This window comes from Oculina patagonica, chromosome 12 (genome assembly GCF_052425735.1).
Source record: "Oculina patagonica isolate OP01 chromosome 12, crgOcupat, whole genome shotgun sequence".
In the NCBI taxonomy this organism is placed as follows: domain Eukaryota; kingdom Metazoa; phylum Cnidaria; class Anthozoa; order Scleractinia; family Oculinidae; genus Oculina; species Oculina patagonica.
This window is the reverse complement of record NC_135769.1, coordinates 30,899,625-30,921,039: the sequence shown is the minus strand read 5'-3', so window position 1 is coordinate 30,921,039 and position 21,415 is coordinate 30,899,625. Positions and strand designations below refer to the sequence as shown.

General features: G+C 40.4%; 2 protein-coding genes across 2 annotated transcripts; both read left to right on the top strand.

The window, feature by feature from the left end:
• Positions 1–115: 115 nt before the first annotated feature.
• LOC144633366 (anoctamin-4-like) lies at positions 116–10,513 on the top strand. Its single transcript, XM_078492246.1, has 8 exons — positions 116–963; positions 3,453–3,548; positions 4,052–5,152; positions 5,557–5,912; positions 6,366–6,493; positions 7,139–7,547; positions 8,523–8,782; positions 9,206–10,513. The coding sequence occupies exons 1-7, from the start codon at positions 580–582 to the stop codon at positions 8,776–8,778; spliced, it is 2,730 nt and encodes a 909-aa protein (XP_078348372.1). The 5' UTR covers positions 116–579; the 3' UTR covers positions 8,779–8,782; positions 9,206–10,513.
• A 5,751-nt stretch (positions 10,514–16,264) lies between these two features.
• Positions 16,265–19,482, top strand: LOC144632222 (anoctamin-3-like). Its single transcript, XM_078490816.1, has 4 exons — positions 16,265–17,772; positions 17,916–18,046; positions 18,468–18,879; positions 19,272–19,482. The coding sequence occupies exons 1-4, from the start codon at positions 16,304–16,306 to the stop codon at positions 19,480–19,482; spliced, it is 2,223 nt and encodes a 740-aa protein (XP_078346942.1). The 5' UTR covers positions 16,265–16,303.
• Positions 19,483–21,415: the final 1,933 nt, after the last annotated feature.

The window sequence follows — 21,415 nt, the reverse complement described above, 5'->3', positions numbered from 1 at the left end:
AGTCCTATTAAGTATTTTTAATCTTAGTTAGGACCTTTCTGAAAACCACTGTATCGTGAATGAAGGCTTCCTAATAAAAGATTATTATTATTACTACGGGAGCGATCTAACTTTGGAGCGATGTGACCGGCGACCAAAACATTTGGACTGAAGAGCGCCGGATTGAATTTTTGCAAACTTGGAGAAATCCACGGAGATATTTGTTTAACAAATTCTTTTTTTTTTTTTTTTTGCTACGTCAAGTTTTGGCGATATAAGTTGTCTACACTACTAAACGTTAAACCTACCAAGAAAGGATGACTGTTTCTTGATTCTGCCTTGTGGAAAATTCAAGTCCATTCCAAGATACTCGCTAGTTCATTCCAATATAATTTTCCATTTGAAATATCTACGTACGTGGGTGTGTCATTGGTCACGGTCACGATCACGCACGCGTCACGCCGCATGATGTTTAAATTATGTGACACATGACAGTCAACAGCAATATTATAAGCAATTTGATATTATATTTCTGTGGGTCACCATTCCATCCTAGTTTGAGATTAACTATTTTAATTTCTGTTGTTAACGGCACACCCCATGGCCAGTGGAAGCGGTCTACGCGCTCGAGTTCCAGCTAGCCAAGGCGATGCTTCAAGACGGCAGGATAATTTCGCCGATCAAACGCCGCTGCTAGACGAAGGAGCGTTGTTATCCAAGCACCAAATGATGGAGGAAAGGGCGCTGGAAATCGAATTGGAACACATCGAAGTCGAAAAGAAAGAGAAGGAGCGACTGTGCTTTCGTGATGGCAAGAGGTTCATCGACTATGTGATTGTCTACGAGACTCCTGCCGATGAAGACGAGCTGAAAGAAGAAGCGAAAGAAAAACTCCGCGAGAAAGAACAGAAACGCGAGAAATTTAAGCAAAATGTACTCGACGCTGGACTCGAGATCGAATACGAGGAGGAGGTGACTACGAAGGTACGTACAGGTCATGAAATAAATGTTTGTATTTTATTCGGACAGGTTGGGTGTAAGCCCCCGCCAACTAATCCGGCGATGTTTTCCACGTGTATTGTATGCAAAATATTTAATGAAGACATATACTGAATGTTATTTTCGCTTACGCCGTATGATTTCTTGAGAATAAAATTCTAAGAAAGGAATTTTTCAAATTTAAACACGTTCAAGTAACGCCTTGTTTTTGTTTAGTTGAAGTTTAACATTCGATACCGTATTTTTGTTGCATGTTTGAAACGAACATATTATAAGTGTTCATTTCGGATATTGACTCTAACTTGAACTCATTTCAATTCTGGATTTTGTTACCTACAACTTAGCTGTTTAAAATACCTTATCCTATGTAAGAAAAAAGAAATCGCTGTATCCTTTGACCTGCTTTAAATTTTAATAACAAATATGCAGTGTATTTGTTGATGTAAGTCCCTGGTCGTGCGAATTATTTATTCATGTTGTTTGTTTCGCAAAAGAGCACTGTCTGTTTCGAGTTTTTCCGTTAGACAAAGATATTTACATTTGTAGATTGAACACAAATCGTCTTTCATAATTCTGAGAGAAAACCAGTCGGCAAATGTCACAAGTTTATCTTCTTGGCCGCTTTGCTTGCTTACGATTTTACTTTAGTTGCTTTATTGACTTTATCTTCAACTTGAAGATTTCAGTTCCACAGGACTACAACAGAATACACTTAATAACTAAACATTAACATTAACAAGCTAACAACTAACTCTTGGTCGTGAGGGAAAAAATTCTCCTCAAGTTCTTTTAGTGATTCATTATAACAGTTTAAAATATCACAGATAAAGTGGGCGCTTAGATTCAAGATATTTTCATCGCACATAGCTAAGATATATATAAAAAGTGCCTTATAATTCAAAAATTTAAAACTGTTATTTATTGAAAAGAGGCGATCTAAGAAGACACCTCTAAGATGAGAAAATGATGAGTGGGTGCATTTCATCAAAAAATGGAACTCGTCACCAATAGATGACTTACAGAATGGGCAAAGTCTCTCATCTCGAGGTATCTTCTTGTATCGACCTGATTCAATAGGCAGTTGATGACTAGAAATCCGCATTTTGGTTATCGCCACTCTTTGATTGACATTTTTTATTATCCTTAGATAAGGTTCAAACCTAACTTCGTTTTTTATTTCGCCGTAAAGACTTAATTTGTTTCCAATTGAAGGATCTAATTTATCCTTATTTATATTTTTCAACCAATGAACCTGAAATTGTTTTGAAAGATTATTTTTAAACAACCTTAACAGGTTGGGTATTTTACTTCTTTCAAAAGTTGAAAAATCTATTGTCATCACATCTAATTTAGTAAAACGCAAAAAAGATACCAGTCATCCTATCCTTTACTAGACTGTCCACACGCCCTAATTTATAAACCGCGAGATGAAATTTACATAGCTTAGATTTCTGTTTTGTCACGCAATCTCTTTGGCGATCGCGTTTTTGAAATGTCACATCTCCAATAAAGCCAAATAAAAGATATATACGTATCCAGAAAATTATTAGTGACATGTTCTTAGAATACTTTCAAACAATTACTTTGAATTCCCGTTTTAAATAGGTTTAGATACTTGTGATCAAATCAATATATTACAAACGTTTTTTTTACAAAACACTCGCCTGCACATCTACATGTAAAATTGTCTTGGTATCGAAAACAAAATTATCGAAACAATTACTGTGTGAAATATTCTGAACAAACTAGAGTCTTCAAAAGAATTTTGAAGAGTCCAGAAATTACTAGTAGATTGCTAAAAATAGATTAATGCAAGGAAGGCATATTGTTTTTCTGTGGTCGTATTTCGATGATTATTTTTACTGTCAACATCGCCTTGTGTTTCCATTGTGTACTCTGTTTACTTTCATGTCTGTATTGTTTTGCGTCTGATAAAGCCTGTTCAAGGCGCTTACATACGCCCCAAGGTCAACCAATCCTAGAAGTGTCGAATGGTAAGGGCGAGACTTTGCGAGTCGGCGAGACTGGTATCTTTTCTGCGAGCCCGAGACCTTTTAGCCTTGCAAAAGAAATCGAGACGACGAGACCCCTTGAAATTTGGTTAAAATTCTGCGAGACACGCACTTTTTGAAGGACCATTCACCACCTCAAATCCTTTCTATCCTGAGTAGAAAAATTCCATAATTCCATATTAGTGATGTAGCTCTTGGGAATAGGTTGGTTGTTGCTCGTACTTCTCCCGCGACGAAAGGAATGATTGATTGAGCGCGCAATTTTGAAACAAGAACTGCAAACATGGCTGCACTAGGAAGGGGACAATGCATTTCTCTTAATTGATCTGTATAACCCTGGTCAGACAAAGTCCCGGGAAAGGTTTACTAGCTGTTATCAGAAGTAGAAAAACGTCTTGAATTTTGAGGCAACTGGAGACATCATTGCAAGTGCAATATTTTTATTAATTTACTTTTAATCAGGATGACAATACAAAGACCCACTTTTGGAAAATTCATGCTCCATGGGATACTTTGAGCAAGACTGCTGAGGATATGATGATGAAAATGCCGATAAAGGTAACATTTATTTCACTCGAAAAGTAAATTATTATACTATTATGCATTTATTATGCTAGCACTGTACTGGTGTTTATAGGGACACTGGTAAAGGACAAACTTACTGTTAGTAAGTTTGTCCTCTTATTCAGATCCGGCGCAATCTGATCATTTCCATGTTTTCGCATTTTATCTCGATCATTATTTTTCTTTTTACTCAATTTCTGTTGTTATTTTTCTTGTTTGGAGAGATTTTTACACATTTTCTTTCCTTCTTTTAATAATCACTGAGTCGGTCGGTCGGTCGGTCGGTCGAGCGGTTTGTCTGTCTGTCTGTCTTGCTGTCTGTCTGCCTATCTTTGTCTGTCTGTCTGTCTAGCTGTCTGTCTGTCTACCTGTTTGTCTATGTCTATCTTTGACTGTCTGTCTGTCTGTCTGTTTGTCTGTCGGTTTGTCTGCCTGGCTGTCTGTCTAGCTGTGTGTCTGTCATGTATTTATCCTTTTGTCTACATTATGTTATTCAGGAAAGTGACATCCAGACCAAAAACTGGTACGAAAAGCACTTTGGTACAAGCATACGCGAGATGATAGACCGTAACAACCCATTTGAAATCCACGACTCCTCAATCATCAGATCTCGCAATTACTTCATGGGCTACTTTAAAAGGGATCGCTTAGAAATTTATGTCGGCCACCAAAACAAGGACACGTTCTTCAGCCGGACAGAGCGAAGTCGCATGGTGGAACAACTCTGTAGTCAGGTGAGGTATGGTGACGAGAGATATGACGTCGGAGTTAAGAGGCTGCTTCACGATCAGTGCATCACAGCAATGTACCCACTCCATCCCGGTCCCGAGGAATGTCCCGAGGGCGAGCCACCGACGAACGAAAGGCAGCGTTTGAGACGCGAATGGGCGCGGTTTGGTCGCTGGTTCAAGTTTCAACCGTACGACGCCATCAAAGATTATTTTGGCACTGAAATTGGTTTGTACTTTTCCTGGCTGGGATTCTACACGGTCATGCTGATCCCTGCGGCCCTTTTTGGCCTCGTCGTCTTCTTGTATGGTATTATCAACGCGAACAACTTTCAACCTGTCATAGACGTTTGCAACAAGTCGAATGAGAGAGCGTTTTACATGTGCCCATTGTGCGATAAACAGTGCCCTTATTGGACGCTGATTTCAAGTTGCTACTACTCCATCGCAGCCTACTCCTTCGATAACGACAGTACTGTGGTCTTCGCCATCTTTATGTCGATCTGGGCGACAGTTTTCCTGGAGTTTTGGAAGCGTCGACAAGCCGTCCTCGCCTACAGGTGGCATATGATGCATTTTGAAGACGTGGAGGAGCAGTTCCGCCCGGAGTTTGTCGCCACTGCCCCGACCTGGCGGAAGGATCCCATCACGGGCAAGGTCGTGCCCCACATTCCCAAGATGACCAGGTACCAGAGGTTTGCTGGAGTGGGAAGCGCCATCGCATTCATGATATTCCTGGTGTTGGCGGCTGTTGTGGGTGTTGTCGTGTACAGAGCCGCGGTCTATGGATCTTTAGTGGGCAGTACCAGTGCGTCTACACGCAAAAATGCCAAGTTTGTCACTAGCGTAACCGCAGCCTTGTTGAACTTGGTGAGACTCGTTTTAATTCTTTAGATGTGATTTTTATACAAGTAGTATTAATTACAAAATATGTAATGGATGGATGGCTTATCTTTCTTTAAAAACACGGTCAAATTCAACGTTGAAGTCTGTGTAGCCTTAGTTCTTCAACTCCTAATATTAGGTTTTGATATCTCGTGAAAAATAAGTGATTTTTTAAAATTCTCTGAATTGAAATATCAGGCTATCATGGTCAGACACTCTTATATTATGGACAAAGAAAGGAAACGCGATTTAAATTCTCTCATTCTCTCTCAACTCGTTCACATGGTTTTGGTTTTCTTTTTTCTCTATCATTGCGTTTGTGTGTTTTTCTTTTTATTTGAAATGCAAACGGTTGGTTATAATTACTTCTTTTTTTGCTATCTTCACAGGTGTTTATCAATCTCTTGAAGTTCTTCTATGAGAGGCTGGCGATATGGCTCACCAATTGGGAAAACCCGCGAACAGAGACCGATTATAAGGACAGCTTCACCTACAAAATGTTCCTGTTCCAGTTCGTGAACACTTATTCGTCCATCTTCTACATCGCCTTCTTTAAGTTGAATCTGGTGATCGGGACGCCGGGTAAATATCGGCGACTGGGAGCTAAAGGCGACAGCAGTACTCCTGGTGGATTTCGTCTGGACGGCTGTGGGGCAGCGGGCTGCATGATTGATCTGTGCATTCAGTTGGCGATTATCATGGTCGGCCAACAGGTCATTGGTAACATTACTGAAGTAGCTATCCCGTAAGTAACAGCAAGAATAGTAAACCATTCTCACTGAGAATAATTATAGCTACTCACTACCCAGAGGTTGCTATGATAGGGGCGACAGTCTTTCGACTTTGCAGAAAGAAAGAGATATGCGAAATATTTAAACGTCACCAAAGGGGAGGTGGGTGGGTTGAACGATTTTTGGACGTAATTGTATGGACGATGGGCGATGGGAGCATGTAAGAGCGTGAAAGCATTGGTCAGTTTCGTAGACATATCCGCACTGAAAATAGCTATAATTCTGTCGTTGTCTTTTTAAATGCTTTGTTGTAGTGTTTGAGTAGTTTATGCATGGAAGTTTTTTAAGTTTTCTGCTTCACCGCAACAACAAGAGTTACTTTACAGGAGCTTTAAACTTTAAGAGTGCAGATAAAGCATGTGCATGAGCTAACAGAAATGTTTTATTTTGTTTTCACCGTTGCCTAGCGGCCTAATGAAGTGGTGGAAGTTGCGCCAAGCGAGAAAAGAAGCAATGGAGATCCCTCAGTGGGAGGAAGATTACAAACTGAGCGCTCTGCCGGAACATTCCATGTTTTGGGAGTACTTGGAAGTTGGTAAGAATCTAAAGTTCTGTGTCGAAGTTTTTAAAACACGGTAATTTTCCCTTGCCTTGAAGTTATTGTTCAAATTACATCGGGCCAATGTGACCCATCTTTCCGGACCTTATCCCAGTTTACGTAGCATTTAGCGATTCTGAGTATTTCTACTGGACGGTGCGCCATTCAAACGCAGGGTTCCTACAGCATTAAATTAGCCGGTAACCATTTATGCACCTGGCGAAGAGAGGCACAGTTAAGTAATGCGACTTGCCCAAGAACACAACACAATGACCCCGGCCGTGCCCGAGCTCGGACCGCACGATCCGGAATCGAGCGTGCTGCCCATTAGGCCACCGCGCCTCCCTGCGCTCATGGTATTACGTTAAAATTACTTTAAACTTATGAGTATTTTTGTAGAATAATAGTTACCATGTCACCGAACTTAAAAACTTAAAATGCCTTCTTAGTTAAGGGATGTCTTTTGCTCAGATTGTAGAAGCGTCAGTCACCAACTAAGACTACCCTAGCCTCATAGATTACACTAGACGAATTACTGATACTCCTGATTTCAAAGCATTTTCTTATGAAAGTGAATCTTTTGCCCAATTATTTAACCTGATTCGTATATGCTTTCAACTATTTGCATTTTTCCGTTTACAGTATTACAGTTCGGTTTTGTGACCATGTTTGTAGCTGCCTTTCCTCTTGCCCCTCTGTTCGCCTTGCTTAACAGCGCTTTGGAACTGCGCGTGGACGCCGTTAACTTCGTCTGCCAATTCCGTCGTCCCATCGCGAACCGCGCTCAAGACATCGGGGCCTGGTATCGCATAATGGAAGCCATTGCAAATCTGTCAGTCCTGGTGAACGCGTTTGTGATCGCCTTCACTTCTGACTTCATACCCCGGCTGGTTTATAGGTACTCCTACAGCGACGACGGAACGCTGGTGGGCTATGTGGAAAACCGTTTGTCCTACTTTAATATCACCAACTACAAAACTTATAATTTCCCTGGGGAACCGGATCCGAAGTACGCATATACAGTATTGAACTATACCAGTGAATGGTGTAGGTAAGTAGGCATCTTGGTAAATGTTCACTATTCACTTAGGGGCCGACCATTATTTTTGTTTGGAGCGGGGGAGGGGGGAGGGGGGGGGGGAATCAAAAATCAAAACTCCTGAAATAAATTGTTTGCAAAAGCAAAAAAAGCAAAAACATATGATGTTTGCAGTTATTAAAAAGCATTGCCTGCAGGAATATATTTCCGGAAAAAATCGTTTGCTCAGACAACGTCATGATCCCCCCCCTCCAAAAATGTAATCGTCCGTCCCATCCCTTAGATATTTGTGTAGCTCATTTTGAGAACGATGGCAAGTAGGCTGCAAGAGTTTTTAATTTAATTTTTCTCGGTCGATTTCCTCAATGCGCGATGTGCGAATTCGCAAGAGGTGCGCGCGAAAAGGGAGCGAGTTGTGAAGAATACAAAAGACTGTCACCTTTTCAAACAACGAATGTGTTTCGATCAGGGGACCTGAGGTGTCAAAGAACCTTCGTTGCTCTGCCAAGAAAACGAGTTCGCAATTAATCGTTTCGCAATTAATGTGTCCTTAGAGATCTAAAATACGGGTTGTTTTGGAGTTTACTCGAAGGGACACGAAAGAAAATCGATTTTTATCTAACATTTATCAAGTATTGATCAACAAAAAAATAGTGGCCCTTCCAATGAAAAGCTAGATGTAATTTTTACATGCTTTTCATTATTTAAAAGGGTTAAAGAATGAAAGCGAAGCCCGCGTTATAGTCTTTGGTTTAAAAACACGTATGGGAAGGATAGGGTGGGGGGGAGGGGGGAGGGGAGAAATTAATAAAGGAGTAAGGGAGGGAAAGAGGGAGGGTGGAATGGACGGACGGTAGGGGTAGCAAAAGCGAGAACGTGTCTGTGTAAGACTTCTTGCTACTAGTATTATCTTTTTTGCAAATTATGCAGTGGTATTTTGTTGAAACATTTCAATCGTTACTTTTCCCTATTCTTCTGCTATCGCAGGTACCCAGGCTACCACGAACCTAAATATCCTTATTATGTCACCAAGCAGTACTGGCACGTGATCGCCGCTAGGTTGGCGTTCGTGTTTGTTTTTCAGTACGTCGTGTACGGCGTCACGAAGTTCGTGGCGTATCTAGTACCTGATCGGCCCAAACTGCTTGAGCTTAAAATCAAACGAGAAGAATTCCTGGCCAAAGAAGCTCTTCTTGAGAGGGAGGTGGAAGATATTGATCCCATTGCAGAAGTTGTGGCGTAATGAGGTTTGTTAACATTTCTTTTTTTCACACTTTCTTAATCTGTGGATGTAATTATAACACCAGTGTTTGATTATTTGAATGAATTCCAATGACATGGGGCTCGGTTTGTTATGCTGTACGAGATGGTTCAAGTCTGTGGATCAAACCCTAGTGTGTGACCATTCAAACGAAAGCTATTGAGCAGCACTTTCATGTGGTACTGTTTGTAATGCTTTATTTACAACTTTTTAGTCTATGGATAAAATGTGTGGCAATTCAAATGAAAGCTATTGAGCAGTACATTTATGTGGCGCTGTTTGTTTTCAAACGTTTTGCAAAATAAAATGATCTCTTTTCCACAATTTAAGCACACTTGTAAAGAGAAATGCGTCAGTTACTTAATCAATTTTCCAAGGTGTTGACAACTGTCCTTTACTTTCTTTGCAGCCATCTCACGTCGGTGCAACTTCTGGGCCGGGTGAAATCCATTATTGTCCTTAAGCTTTCGTGGAAATCACCCTAAACTGGAAACTTTTCTAGCTTAAATAGTACTGTGTACTAAGTATATAATAGAAATATGATAACTGGTTAGTTCAAGGTATACTTATACTTTTACTTCTATTTGCATAGTTTAGTGTACGTCAGTTAAGGAGTTAATTTGTTACTCGTGCTTTTTTTTGTCTCGTACGCGCAATTCACATCCTGCTCGAGAGACGTCTGAGAATCGACAGCTTATGACGTAGCTCTACTGAGATCCTTACAGTGTCTCTGATTGGTTGTTGTTCGGTTAAAAATTTTCGCGCGCAAATAACAACCAATCAGAGACACAGGTTCTCTGTGGAGCTACGTCATAATTACGGAATTTTAGACGTCTCTTGAGTGCGGATTGAATTGTGCGCTCGAAAAGAGGTTTGTTGTTAAGGATTTTTACTAGGTTGTTATTGTCCTATCATTTTTTGCCCTTTCGTCGATCGTGTAGGTATTTCGTTTTGTTTTGCTTGGTGAAAAAGTTTGACTTAACCATTCAAGCCATAGGATTAACAATTAAACAGACTCCCCCTACGCGTCGCCGTACATTTGTTATATAACCAGTTGTCAGAATTTATAAGTTTCCTTCCTCTTATAACCAGCATGCTCACTTTAGCTCACTTAGTATGAATATTTTTGTTATGAAAAATTGGGTTTTGATCACTGAAGGCTAAGAGAAAATTACATCAATCAGACCATTTGTTGCGTGTTAAGTGAGTGTTGAGTAAAATGCTTTGATTCGTAGTTTAAGAAATACACAGTTAGATTCTACAGAATTTGTACACTTCTCAGTTTGCGAGTGTAGTCATTTGGAAAAGGGGGTAATCTTAGGAAGAGAACAGAAGCTGCAAGTCTAATGAGGAATAGTGCAAATGTTATGGTTGCGTGTGAAATAATGAAATTTAGCTGAACAGCCCCGCCAGTGGCAAAAATGGCATTGAATATGAGTTTTGTAACGATAAAAATGATAATAATAATAATAGAATAGTTAAAATCGTCTAAAGGGAATAGTGATATAGTAGATATTTTCGTTCAACCCCTTCAACCTTTGATCCGTTCAAGTGTTTATTGCGGAGATATACATTTTGTACTAACAAGTTAACGTTAATGTCAGCGTGAAAACATCTTTAGTTGAGATAAATCAACAGTCGAGGTGATAGTAATAAACAAATTGTGTAATTCTCTTTGCTATGGTCCTGTATTGAATAACCTCACATCTTTTCAAAGCCATGTCATGTATTACACTGTTATAAGCTCAAAGGGCATTTTACAAGGGAAGCAAGAGTGAAATGGAGATCATGTACTACTTGGCTCACTATTACATAACAACTATGAGTGTACCCTTGTGACAATCAATAGAAGGTTTTCCGCCATCTTGGTTTAGTTTACCTCGGGTGTCTTCCGCTCTTTTCCGAATGACACAGCAGTTTTGAACAAACAGGAAGTGTTAACTCAAGCGAGGACAATTTAATAACATCCTGTTTACGATCAGGTACGCTGTGTTTTATCATTTTATCTGTGCTTTTTAGCGCCGCCACAAACAACGAACATTACGATACATTCCACTGGCAAAGTGGGGTCTTAAATCGAATGGGTTTGTGTATTTAAGCTGAAAGCCTCGAGGGAATCTTCCAATTGAGACATTGTTTGTAGTGTTAAAGTGAATTCAATTGCGGCCGTAGCGCTGACGTACAGGAAACTAACTTTCCGTTTTCATTCAATTTCATTGAAGTGTTTTGCCAGTTCTTTAGTAAAACGGCGCTCATTTCCTCTCTATTTTTAACTGTACGAATCTACTTGCGGTTTCCTTATCACAGTGAAAGTTTGTGGAAACTGAAACCCCGATAACTTGCACCTTGTTAATGCTACACTAACAGTAATTATAACCGACACATTTGTATCAAAGGCTTATCAATCATGCAGGGCCGTAACCAGGCCATAGACGAGGCAAGATCTTGAAAGTGGGTTCTAGGGCATGCCCTCCAGAAAATTTTGAAAACTAGAAGCTCTGAATCTCTTTCAGACATATTTTTCACGAGGTATTACTTGAGAAAAATCAATCTTGATCAACTTGGAATTATTTTCCCAACTAAACGGATTTCGTTTTTAATTTTGGGTAAAAATTTAGACGAGGTAAGTGCCTCGTCTTGCCTCTTGCAAGTGACGGCCCTGATCAACGTTCCGGTGATTGTAGTACAACCGATAGCTTTCAACATTTAAACACGTTATAACAACAAGTAAGCGAGCAGGTCGGATGCTTATAAATTGATCTCAATAAATGCGATGTTCAGAATGAGGGGGTTTCTTGATTGAATCACTGCTCCACTGCACTAAGTAGTCTGAAGTGAGTTCACAGTCCGTTGACAGCTGAACTGAGCAGCACGTTCCGTTCAATTACAACAGCGATTGGCATCAAAATCGTATCATGAAGATTTTTTCAAAATTGTACCTTGGAAGAGTAAGACACAAGTCTGTTCAGTTAAGAACATCGTGACTTTTTAAGTATGTTTATGCTATTGACCAATCGTAGTCGTTTATCTAGGCGAAACGTGCTGCGTCTTTGGCCTGGGTTCCTTAATTCACTTGAAATCGCTTGTTCTTTGTTTCTCGCTGGGTGTTGGAACCTGTTCCTCTGTCGTTTGCCCGGCAGCACAAACTATAGTTAGGTGTGATAAAATACAGTTCTGTTATGGGCATGAGAGAGGACTTAGCACTTGTTTCCAGAATAAAAATTACGACAAAAACGCATTAAAACCACATATATTCAAAAGGCTTTCTTGTAAGATGCGAAGGTATATTAAACTAAACTCACCGAAATTCGGCGACGATGAATAAAATTGAATAGAAGCTAAGCACTGATGTAGTTCTTTGACGTTTATCACGAAACAGATCTCAATAAAGATATCACGAAAGGCATTCCGCGTTTAAGATACTACACTGGATAACTAGAAATATTTGTAATATTGCACAATGCCCATGTTTTCGTCGCCTGTGTTGTAGACCAACTAAGATCCCGGTATAGTTCGGTTAGTTACCGGGATTTTAGTTCGTCTGCAACGCAGGCTAATGTTTTCGGTAACAGGAAAAGTTACCTAAACTGATGAAAACAAAAATCCGCACTCTGGTTTCAAAGCCTTAAAAATTTGCGAAAAACAAACAAACAAACAAAAAAACTAGCAAAGAAACAAATAAGCTATCTGTGTTAGCTACATACAGTTCTTAATCCTTCCAAGCATAGCTGGAGACTGAAAATCGAGGCATTTTATATTAAATCACTATGCAGAATAAACTAGGCGTTGAACAGACAACAGATAAAAGATGCATATTTATTGCCAATGCTTTGCAACTTACCAAAAAGCCTGTTTAGACCGGCTACTTAAGACTTTATAATCAAGAAGCTTTAGAAGTTATTCGGTAGAGGGCTTGACGTAGGTGGCATTTTAGCGCAGCGTATAAGATCGTAGTGATTATTTCAAGTGTTTGTTTGCACAACAAAACTGCTTTTTGGTGCATGGTCGAATTTTGCAACAGAAGTGGTTAAGTCCGGTCAAGATTGTTTCGGAAACCACAACATCCACCTAACGATAAACAGGAAGTGTTAACTCAAGCGGAATACGCTTCAAAACGACCAAGTTTAAGATTATGCGCATTCAGGTTGACTCGAAATCTTCGTGTCCAGTACTAAATGCATTCACGTTAAAAAGGAATGCAGCAAAATTGTTTTTTTCATATATTGTGAAACCTCTAGCTAACCATCGGCCAGCTTAGAGTGTTTAGAGTGTTTTGCATAAAACTGAGTAGGTGTCCGCTTTTCAAAAAAACGCAAATTTCAGTTTAATGGAAAGGAATCTATTTACTGTAAGAAGCAGTTTAACAGTGTTTGAATAAAACGGAAATTATCCAAATACTTCAAGGGTATAGGCACGAGACATCCATGGACAGGAAGTTAACTTTCTGTTCTCGTTCGTTTAATTGGAATGTTCCGCTAGCTGTAGTTCTTTGTTATAAAAGAGCCGCTCCCTCCAGCTTGTTTAGTCATACTCAAAGCTGCGTCGTTGAAACTTCGTTAGCAAAGGATTGAAGAAAAAAACCTCAGGTGAGCAATACAGTTACATAAACACGACTGCAACAAAACAACCGGAAAATTCGTTTCTTGAAAAGGTACGTTTGCTGGTTCGATCGACTCTTTAGTGTGTAGCATGAGCTAGCGCCAATAGCGGATCAGATATGCGTTTTCTGTAATCCAGATTAACAAAACAATTCTAACACTTTTACTCAAGAAATTGCTCATTATGAAAGCAAAAGTGTTAGAATTGTTTTGTTAATCTGGATTACAGAAAACGCATATCTGATCCGCTATTGGCGCTAGCTCATGCTACACACTAAAGAGTCGATCGAACCAGCAAACGTACCTTTTCAAGAAACGAATTCTAACACTTTTACTCAAGAAATTGCTCATTATGAAATCAAAAGTGCGAAGAACGTTTACAAGTGTTGTTTGTTAACACATGACCTCAGTTTTGACTTTTACTTATCGAATCGAATACCTGTTCCACTACATTCGGGAATATGAAGTGAGCCAAATTATTGTTCTCTTGATATAAAGAGCACAGTTAGAACTGAATGCGCGTATATCCCGCTCTTATCTTCTGCTCGGTGCCAAAAATTGATCTTACAATCTAGATCTGTCCGAAGGTTCAGTGTTAGTTTACCATGATAGAAATAATGAGTTTTAACTAATGCGGCTGAAACCAGAAAGCTTCCAATTTAGATTAAGCTGTCTTGTTTACTGAATGTGCCTTTAATTGTTTTTATAAGAACTGAGGTCGTTAACTTCAAACATTTGGTACTTTCGTGCATTTGTATTTAAAACAAGACAAGTTTGGCATACTCTCAGCTAGCATGGTAGATAGACTTTCTCTATCGCGACTTCGTCGCTCATTTATCGCGACTTCGAAGCTCAAAATCAGAGTCGACTTGTGTCGCGACTTCGTAGCTCGCTTTCGCGAATCTGTCGCTCAGAAGAGTCGACTTGTGGCAAGTCTACATGGTAGATAACTGCAAGGACACTCAAGTAAAAATACATCGATTTACATGCACCGAAACAATTGCGCAAAACCGAATGTACCCTCACGGTCCTCTCGGTAACGGGAAGAACTAACTGAAGGAATGAGAACAAAGAATCCACACTAACTCTTAAGTCACAGCTTAAGACGCTTAATGAAAAAGAAAAGCCGGCATAAGGCTGTTGGACTGTAAAAAAACAGAGAATAGAAAGTTACAAACGTCCGCCGGTATAAAATACTTTTACAGAAGAGCTTTTGCTTGCGTGGCATTGCTTCGGCTGCGAGAACACGCCACTAACACGATTGCTTTTATTTCGATTTTAGTCAAAATTGTTTTAAAGTCAGGAATAATTTAAATTAAAAGCAATACCATAAATTCTTTTACAGAGTTTTGAGTTTTGACTGCTGGTGTTGGTTTTAACCTTAGCCTTTGGCTCGGCACAGCTTATTTGATTGCTCTAGGCCTGATTATTCGTGAACTGCTCAAAAATAATTTTTATTTAGTTTTGTGTCGCAACTTGCGTAAAAGTGATTGATTATATTGCTTTCCATTACTTTCCTTCAGAGCTAAGGACTAAGGACTCCTTGAAATGGAGACATCTGTTTCTGAAACTCCGGGACAAGGCGACGTACGTGTTGATATAGAAGAGCCAGCATCACTCACTCAGGCAAGTGAGGTAATGGACGATGATCAGTCTGCAGGCGAAGGCGACGTCCTTCTTGATATTAACGAGGCATCACTGGCATCTCACCCTGAGAGAAATGAGGACATGAGCGATGATACTGCAGGTGAAGGGGACGGCAACAGAGCTGTTGAAACAGAATCATCTTTCCAGGCTGAGCCAGAAAGGAAAATCGACTTTGTACTCGTGTATGAGCGATCCCAGGAGGTAGAAGATCAAGACGAGGAAACCAGAAAGAAAGAAATCAGAGAAACTTTTGAAGGAAACCTTGGGCTGGAAATAATTAAATGCACGGAGACAGAACCTTCTCCTGTAAGTTATCATTTTTTCTGACCATTTTTTTATTTTCGTCCAGCGACCAACGATTAAGACATCAGTGACTTTGGGGGACCGTTCATCCGCACTGGTAACACCCAAGCTATCGAACGAGCTTTCCATATCGAACGAGCTTTTCATTAATTGTAAAAGCTGATGGAGTCACCCTGTTGAAATTAAGGCTTACTACTTACGCGAACGAGCTTATCCACGGCAATTAGGCTAATATCCAACCCTTTGATTGAGTTCTGCATGTACTGTGCCTCTAATTTCATTTTTTATTTAAATTTTTTTTCTTTTCTTTTTTTACCCTGCTATCTTATCCATAGGACGTCGAAGGCGAACTAAAGAAGTTGTATGAACGCTGCCTCCAGCGATGTGGAAGACCTGCTAAAAAGGTTAGTGGTAGCCCCTAGCTCTGCCATCTTGCTTTTAGGTTGTCAGAAAATCTCACTGCTTGATCCAAGACTCTTCCAAAACAAAAATTGATGCTGAAAAGTGCATTAAATGGTAATTATGCTAACTTAATTTATTCTCCGTTGAGTAGCTACGATAAGCATAATAAATTTTGCACGGCCGCATAATTCTCTAAACGTTTGATAAGTTTCACAGTATCAGAATTCAAGTTGTGTAAAAATAAAATCATGTATACCCTTCTAGCAATAAATAATTGAAGTGCGTTTTTTGTCACCTGGTAGGGTCTCGATAAATACGAACCTTTTCTAGGCAATCAGAGCTCTCCCATAACTTGGGAATGACATAACTTTTTTACGAATTTCCTACCCTATCATTTACCAGACTGTTGTACTGAGAAACAACATCTTTCCACTAACCTCTTTGAGTTAGTTTGCTCAGTTGTCAAGCTTACATTTTTCTTTCAGAAACCCGAAAGCAGACTCCATTTTGTCCTTCTACATGCCCCATGGAAATTACTGCAAAAACGAGCGGACGAAATGCGTCTGAAGGTTCCTTTCCATGAAATCGACATCACCTCTGAATCTTGGATAGAGAAGACTCTCGGTCCCGATAGAATGCAGGTATTGAGACAGAGAAACCCCTTTGTGGTCAAGGATCCTACTTTGAAAGAAAAACCAAAGTACTTCATGGCGGACTTCAGGGAAGACAGAATCAGTATGTTCTGTAACTACCAGAACGAGAATACATTCTTTGAAGAAGCCGATCGTGCCTTCATTGTCCAGCAGATTTGTTACAGTGCTCGTTTCGGCGATGGTCCGCTTGACGTTGGGCTGAAGAAGTTGATCCTCGATGGTGTATACCAAGCAGGGTATTCACCTCATGATGGTCCAGTTCTCCTTGAAGCCGGCGATGGGGAACCCACTAATGAACGACAGCAAATCAAACAACGTCCAGGACTAAAGCGTGATTGGGCCAGGTTTGGAAGAGTGTTCAAATATCAGCCGTACGGAGCAATCAAGGATTACTTTGGCAGTGAGATTGCCTTGTACTTTGCTTGGCTTGGATTTTACACGGCCTGGTTAGTACCCCTTGCCATCGTCGGCCTTACTGTGTTCTTCTATGGCATTGGTTCAGCTGGTAGTCACATCCCAGTCCAAGATGTCTGTGATGAGAAAAACCGTGGGCGGTGGTTTATGTGCCCATTGTGTGACAAGCATTGTAGCTACTGGGACTTAGCCTCGACCACATGCGTCTATGCCTACGTCACCCACTTCTTCGACAATGCTGGCACAGTTGTTCTGGCTCTGATCGCGTCAATTTGGGGCACGTTATTCCTTGAGTTTTGGAAGCGTCGTCAGGCTACGCTTGCTCACGAGTGGCACACTGATGATCTTGAAAAAGGAGAAGAGACACTCCGTCCGGAATACTCAGCTAAAGTGAAAGATTTGCCGTTAAAGAAGAACAAAATCACCGGCAAGATGGAGCCCCACGTTCGCAAACTCATAGTGTACAGTCGCTATGGAGGAGTCCTCAGCGTCATACTCTTTATGGTCACCCTGGTAATTGCCGCCGTCTTTGGTGTCATTGTGTATCGAGCGGCAGTCTTTGCCTCCTTGAGCGGAAGCTCGAGTGCTAGAATGGTCACTTCTGCCACAGCTGGTTTCCTCAATCTTGTCGCCATCAACCTGTTGAAGTTCGTCTACAGCAAATTGGCCGTCTGGTTGACCGACTGGGAGAATCCGCCGACTCGTTCCGACTACGAATACAGCTTTACCTGGAAAATGTACACGTTCCAGTTTGTTAACACATACTCATCTGTTTTTTACATCGCCTTTTTCAAGTCCAGGCATGTTATTGGAACACCAAGCAGATACAAGCGACTAGCTGGTGAATTTCGCTTAGATGGCTGCAGCGAGCAAGGATGCTTTTTGGATCTTTGTGTCCAGCTTCTGTTCATCATGGTGGGACAACAAATCATCAGGAATGTCTTGGAAATTGGCATCCCGTAAGTAACATCAACAATTTGTAAACTTCATCAACCCCCCCCCCCCCCCCCCAAAAAACATACATGCTGACTTTGTAACATTATAAGAAACGAATAAGTGTCAAAAAGTTAATTAAATTTTGCCGATTTAATCTGTTTTACAGATTCTTCTTGTATTGGATGAAGAACCGAAAGAAAAAAGAAGGAGACCGTCGCGACCGTCCACAGTACCAATGTGATTATGACTTGAGTCCACATAAAGATCATTACATGTTCTGGGAGTACCTTGATGTTGGTAGGTAATGGTTATGATAGAAGGACCGCGGAAAATTTGTTTATTTTATTACAGGAGAATCCGGTTGAGTTGCATATAACCAACAGCAAAAACTAAGAGCCTATTAATAATGAGCTCTTACTTAACCTGCAATCGCTTTAAATAAACCCGACGCCTTATTATGGTTCGTTGCGGCCAAATTAAACTGTATGATGATCGATTAGCTTCGATTGGCACTCTGTCGAATTCCATGGAATCGAAACTTAATAATAAGCTGATCACCTCCATGGGCTTACCATTGTCAGGGGTATGAGACCATAATAAGAACAGCTGTTTTTCCTGCCTGTGCAAATATTTTTGGTAACCAACTGACTTTAGATTTATAAACCTAATCCCGTAGCCTAGAATTATCCAATTACCATTTCCATTCTTTGTTTGACAGTTTTACAATTTGGATTTGCGACCATGTTTGTGGCGGCCTTTCCGCTTGGCCCCTTCTTCGCCCTTCTTACCTCTATCATCCAAATCCGTGTCGATGCCATCAACTTTGTGTCTCAGTTCAGGAGGCCCGACAGCACGCGCGCTCAAGATATTGGAGCGTGGTTACGCATTCTTGAGATTGTGACCAAAATGTCAGTCCTGGTGAATGCCTTTGTGCTGGCATTTACCTCGGAGTTCATCCCGAAGTTTCTGTACAGGATAAAGTACGCACCTGACCGCGACTCGTCTGGTTTAGGTTCCCTTACTGGATACCTAGATAACAGTTTAGCTTCCATTAATATTTCGTACATTTTCCAACAAGAACCCGGAACTGAGCCAAAAAACATCCAGGACAATTTAAACAAAGTCTGCAGGTAAGCCCTCGATTTCTATGTTAACCTCCCCTTTTATAGATTGAAGCGAAAAAGAAATTCGTGTATATCAGAAATCGTCTCTGTATTTCAGTCTTGAATGTTTCTGGTAACAGTATCTTAAAAGTACACTAAGGTTTTTATAACTTATAGGATAAGTATAGTATACAAAAAGTAAGTATATGGAATAAGGATATTGTATGTCTTGGTCAAAACCTTTTTTGCGTTTCATCCAGTTAAATCTTTTAGCCTTCGGTCTGTGCACGTGGCGGGAGATTACAGTTCCTGCATGTATATATGTTGTATTTTATATCTTGTCATTGTGTCCCATTTCATTACAGTTTACTTTTATTTAAGAAATTATGGTTAAACAGCACATTTCATCCACATTTCAGGTACCCTGGCTATCACGAACCCGTTTGGCCTTATGAGGTCTCAAAGCATTACTGGGAAGTGGTGGCTGCACGCCTCGCTTTCGTGTTTGTGTTCCAGTTTACCGTCTATCTCGTCACTAGTTTTATCTCGTGGCTTGTTCCGAATGTTCCAAAAGACCTCAAGTTGAAGCGCATGCGAGAGAAACATCTCTTCAAGGAGAAACTGATCTGAACGAGTAAATATGAACAAATTAACTGAGTTCATCTTACTAAACTACAATTAGATTAAGCACTTGTACATACACATCTACATGTATATATTGTAACCCTGAGACACATAATATCATATGTTTATTAGTGAACTGGACTCACTAAGCTCAGGTATGTGCACTTTGCTCATCTACAGACTGAGGTAACACACCAGCCTAGCAGTGGACAGCTGTTTCGTCCTCTTTGGGACTCGTCAGCACTGCGTAAAGAGGACGAAACAGCTGTCCACTGCTAGGCTGGTGTGTTACCTCAGTCTGGAGATGAGCAAAGTGCACATACCTGAGCCGGTAGTGAGTCCAGTTCACTAATAAACATATGATACAATAAGATTAGCTTGGAAAATACGATAGCATTTACTTCGCGTGATGTGTTAGGAATGTTTTGAGACCAACCGTAACTAGAGTTTCCTTTATATGATCTAAGGCGATACGTACAAAGAAAGACCTTGCTGGTAAAGTTTCCCGAGTCAATAATTTAAGATTCGCATATGCAGTCTTCACCATAAAGCTCTTATGATACTTGCCTCGACAATCAAGATACAAGGAATATTTACAATCAATTGTGCAATTGTCTACAAAATTAAAGGCCGAGTCCACCGTAGTTTCGTGTGACAGAAATTTTAAAACTAATCGTGCAATGAGGGTCTTGAAGGGGGGGTACCAAATCCCATTTCCCAGCCCAAATTTTGCCCAAGCAGTGAAATTCCCAGTGTGCGGAAAATCTGGTCTCAAGCACATTATAGCTGTGTTGTTTTTTATTGTCCTAAATGTAGTGGGGACGTTAAAGAACCCACACACTATTCGCAAAGAGTAGGGCACGAAGTTCCCGGTGTTTCGGTCTGGCCTTTGTGTAGTAAATTACAGTATGTGTACAGCGCATTTGAACATATACATATGAAAAATGCGCTATATAAATTGATTATCATTATCATTAGTACACTCCCTGAACTTTCCCTTCGGTGCCCTATATAGGGATTAAACCCAGACACTGGAAGAGCGAGTCCAGAGCAACTTGCACTGAGAGCTTTAAGGAGGCTCGATGTAGTTTTTTTAGCCGAAGGGTGGTTGTTTTGAAAATTAAAATTATCTAGGAAGCCAATGTTCGATTTTTGCCAAAATACACCATAATGATCAAATATGACCAAATTTTAATTTTTTACCCGTCACTTTGTCAATGCGTGACATAGTACTGAAACTGATGCGTGACATACTTCGCAAACGTGTCTTTTCAACTGCATCACTTGCATCCCACAAATCGTTCTGTTCTGCCTGGGGGTTTGAGGCAGACGTGCCCGCGTGGAATTCAAACTTATGTAACTTAAATCCTATTCAAGACATAATGTCCAATCTTGGTGACTTTTCTTCAAATGCAACAGGGAACATTTTGATGTGGCAATATTTGAAAGTGTGTTCAGCACAAATCTGTTTTGTTTTCGGTTTAGTGTTTGGTTAAGTTAAATATTTTTCTTCCACTATCCTTTCAGTTTAAGCATTCTTGCATTCAGTTCCACCTTCAATTTTGGTAATTTTCTGGCAGTTTTAAAAAAATATGTATCAAATTTTGGAATGGACGATGTATTTGTGGCGTGATGTAAAGACATAATTACTTGCAAGCACCACTTTGGACATGCTCTCTACAACATATGTATTACATGGTGTAAATTCCTTTGGAGGTTCAAAGGGTGGAGGAAAGGTGCAATTTTTGTTTCCCCCTGCTCCATGCAAGGCCAGCCAGTAACTCCAGTAAAGCGCAGGCTTTATGGTGTTGCCTAGTCCAAATCGGCCTACTGTGGGCCAGCTAACGTCAGGTAGTATTCTTGTCACCAACAGTCAGTGTCGTATGGTTTATTTTACCTTACCTTCGCAGTTTCACCGGCTACCCTCTTCATACCTTTC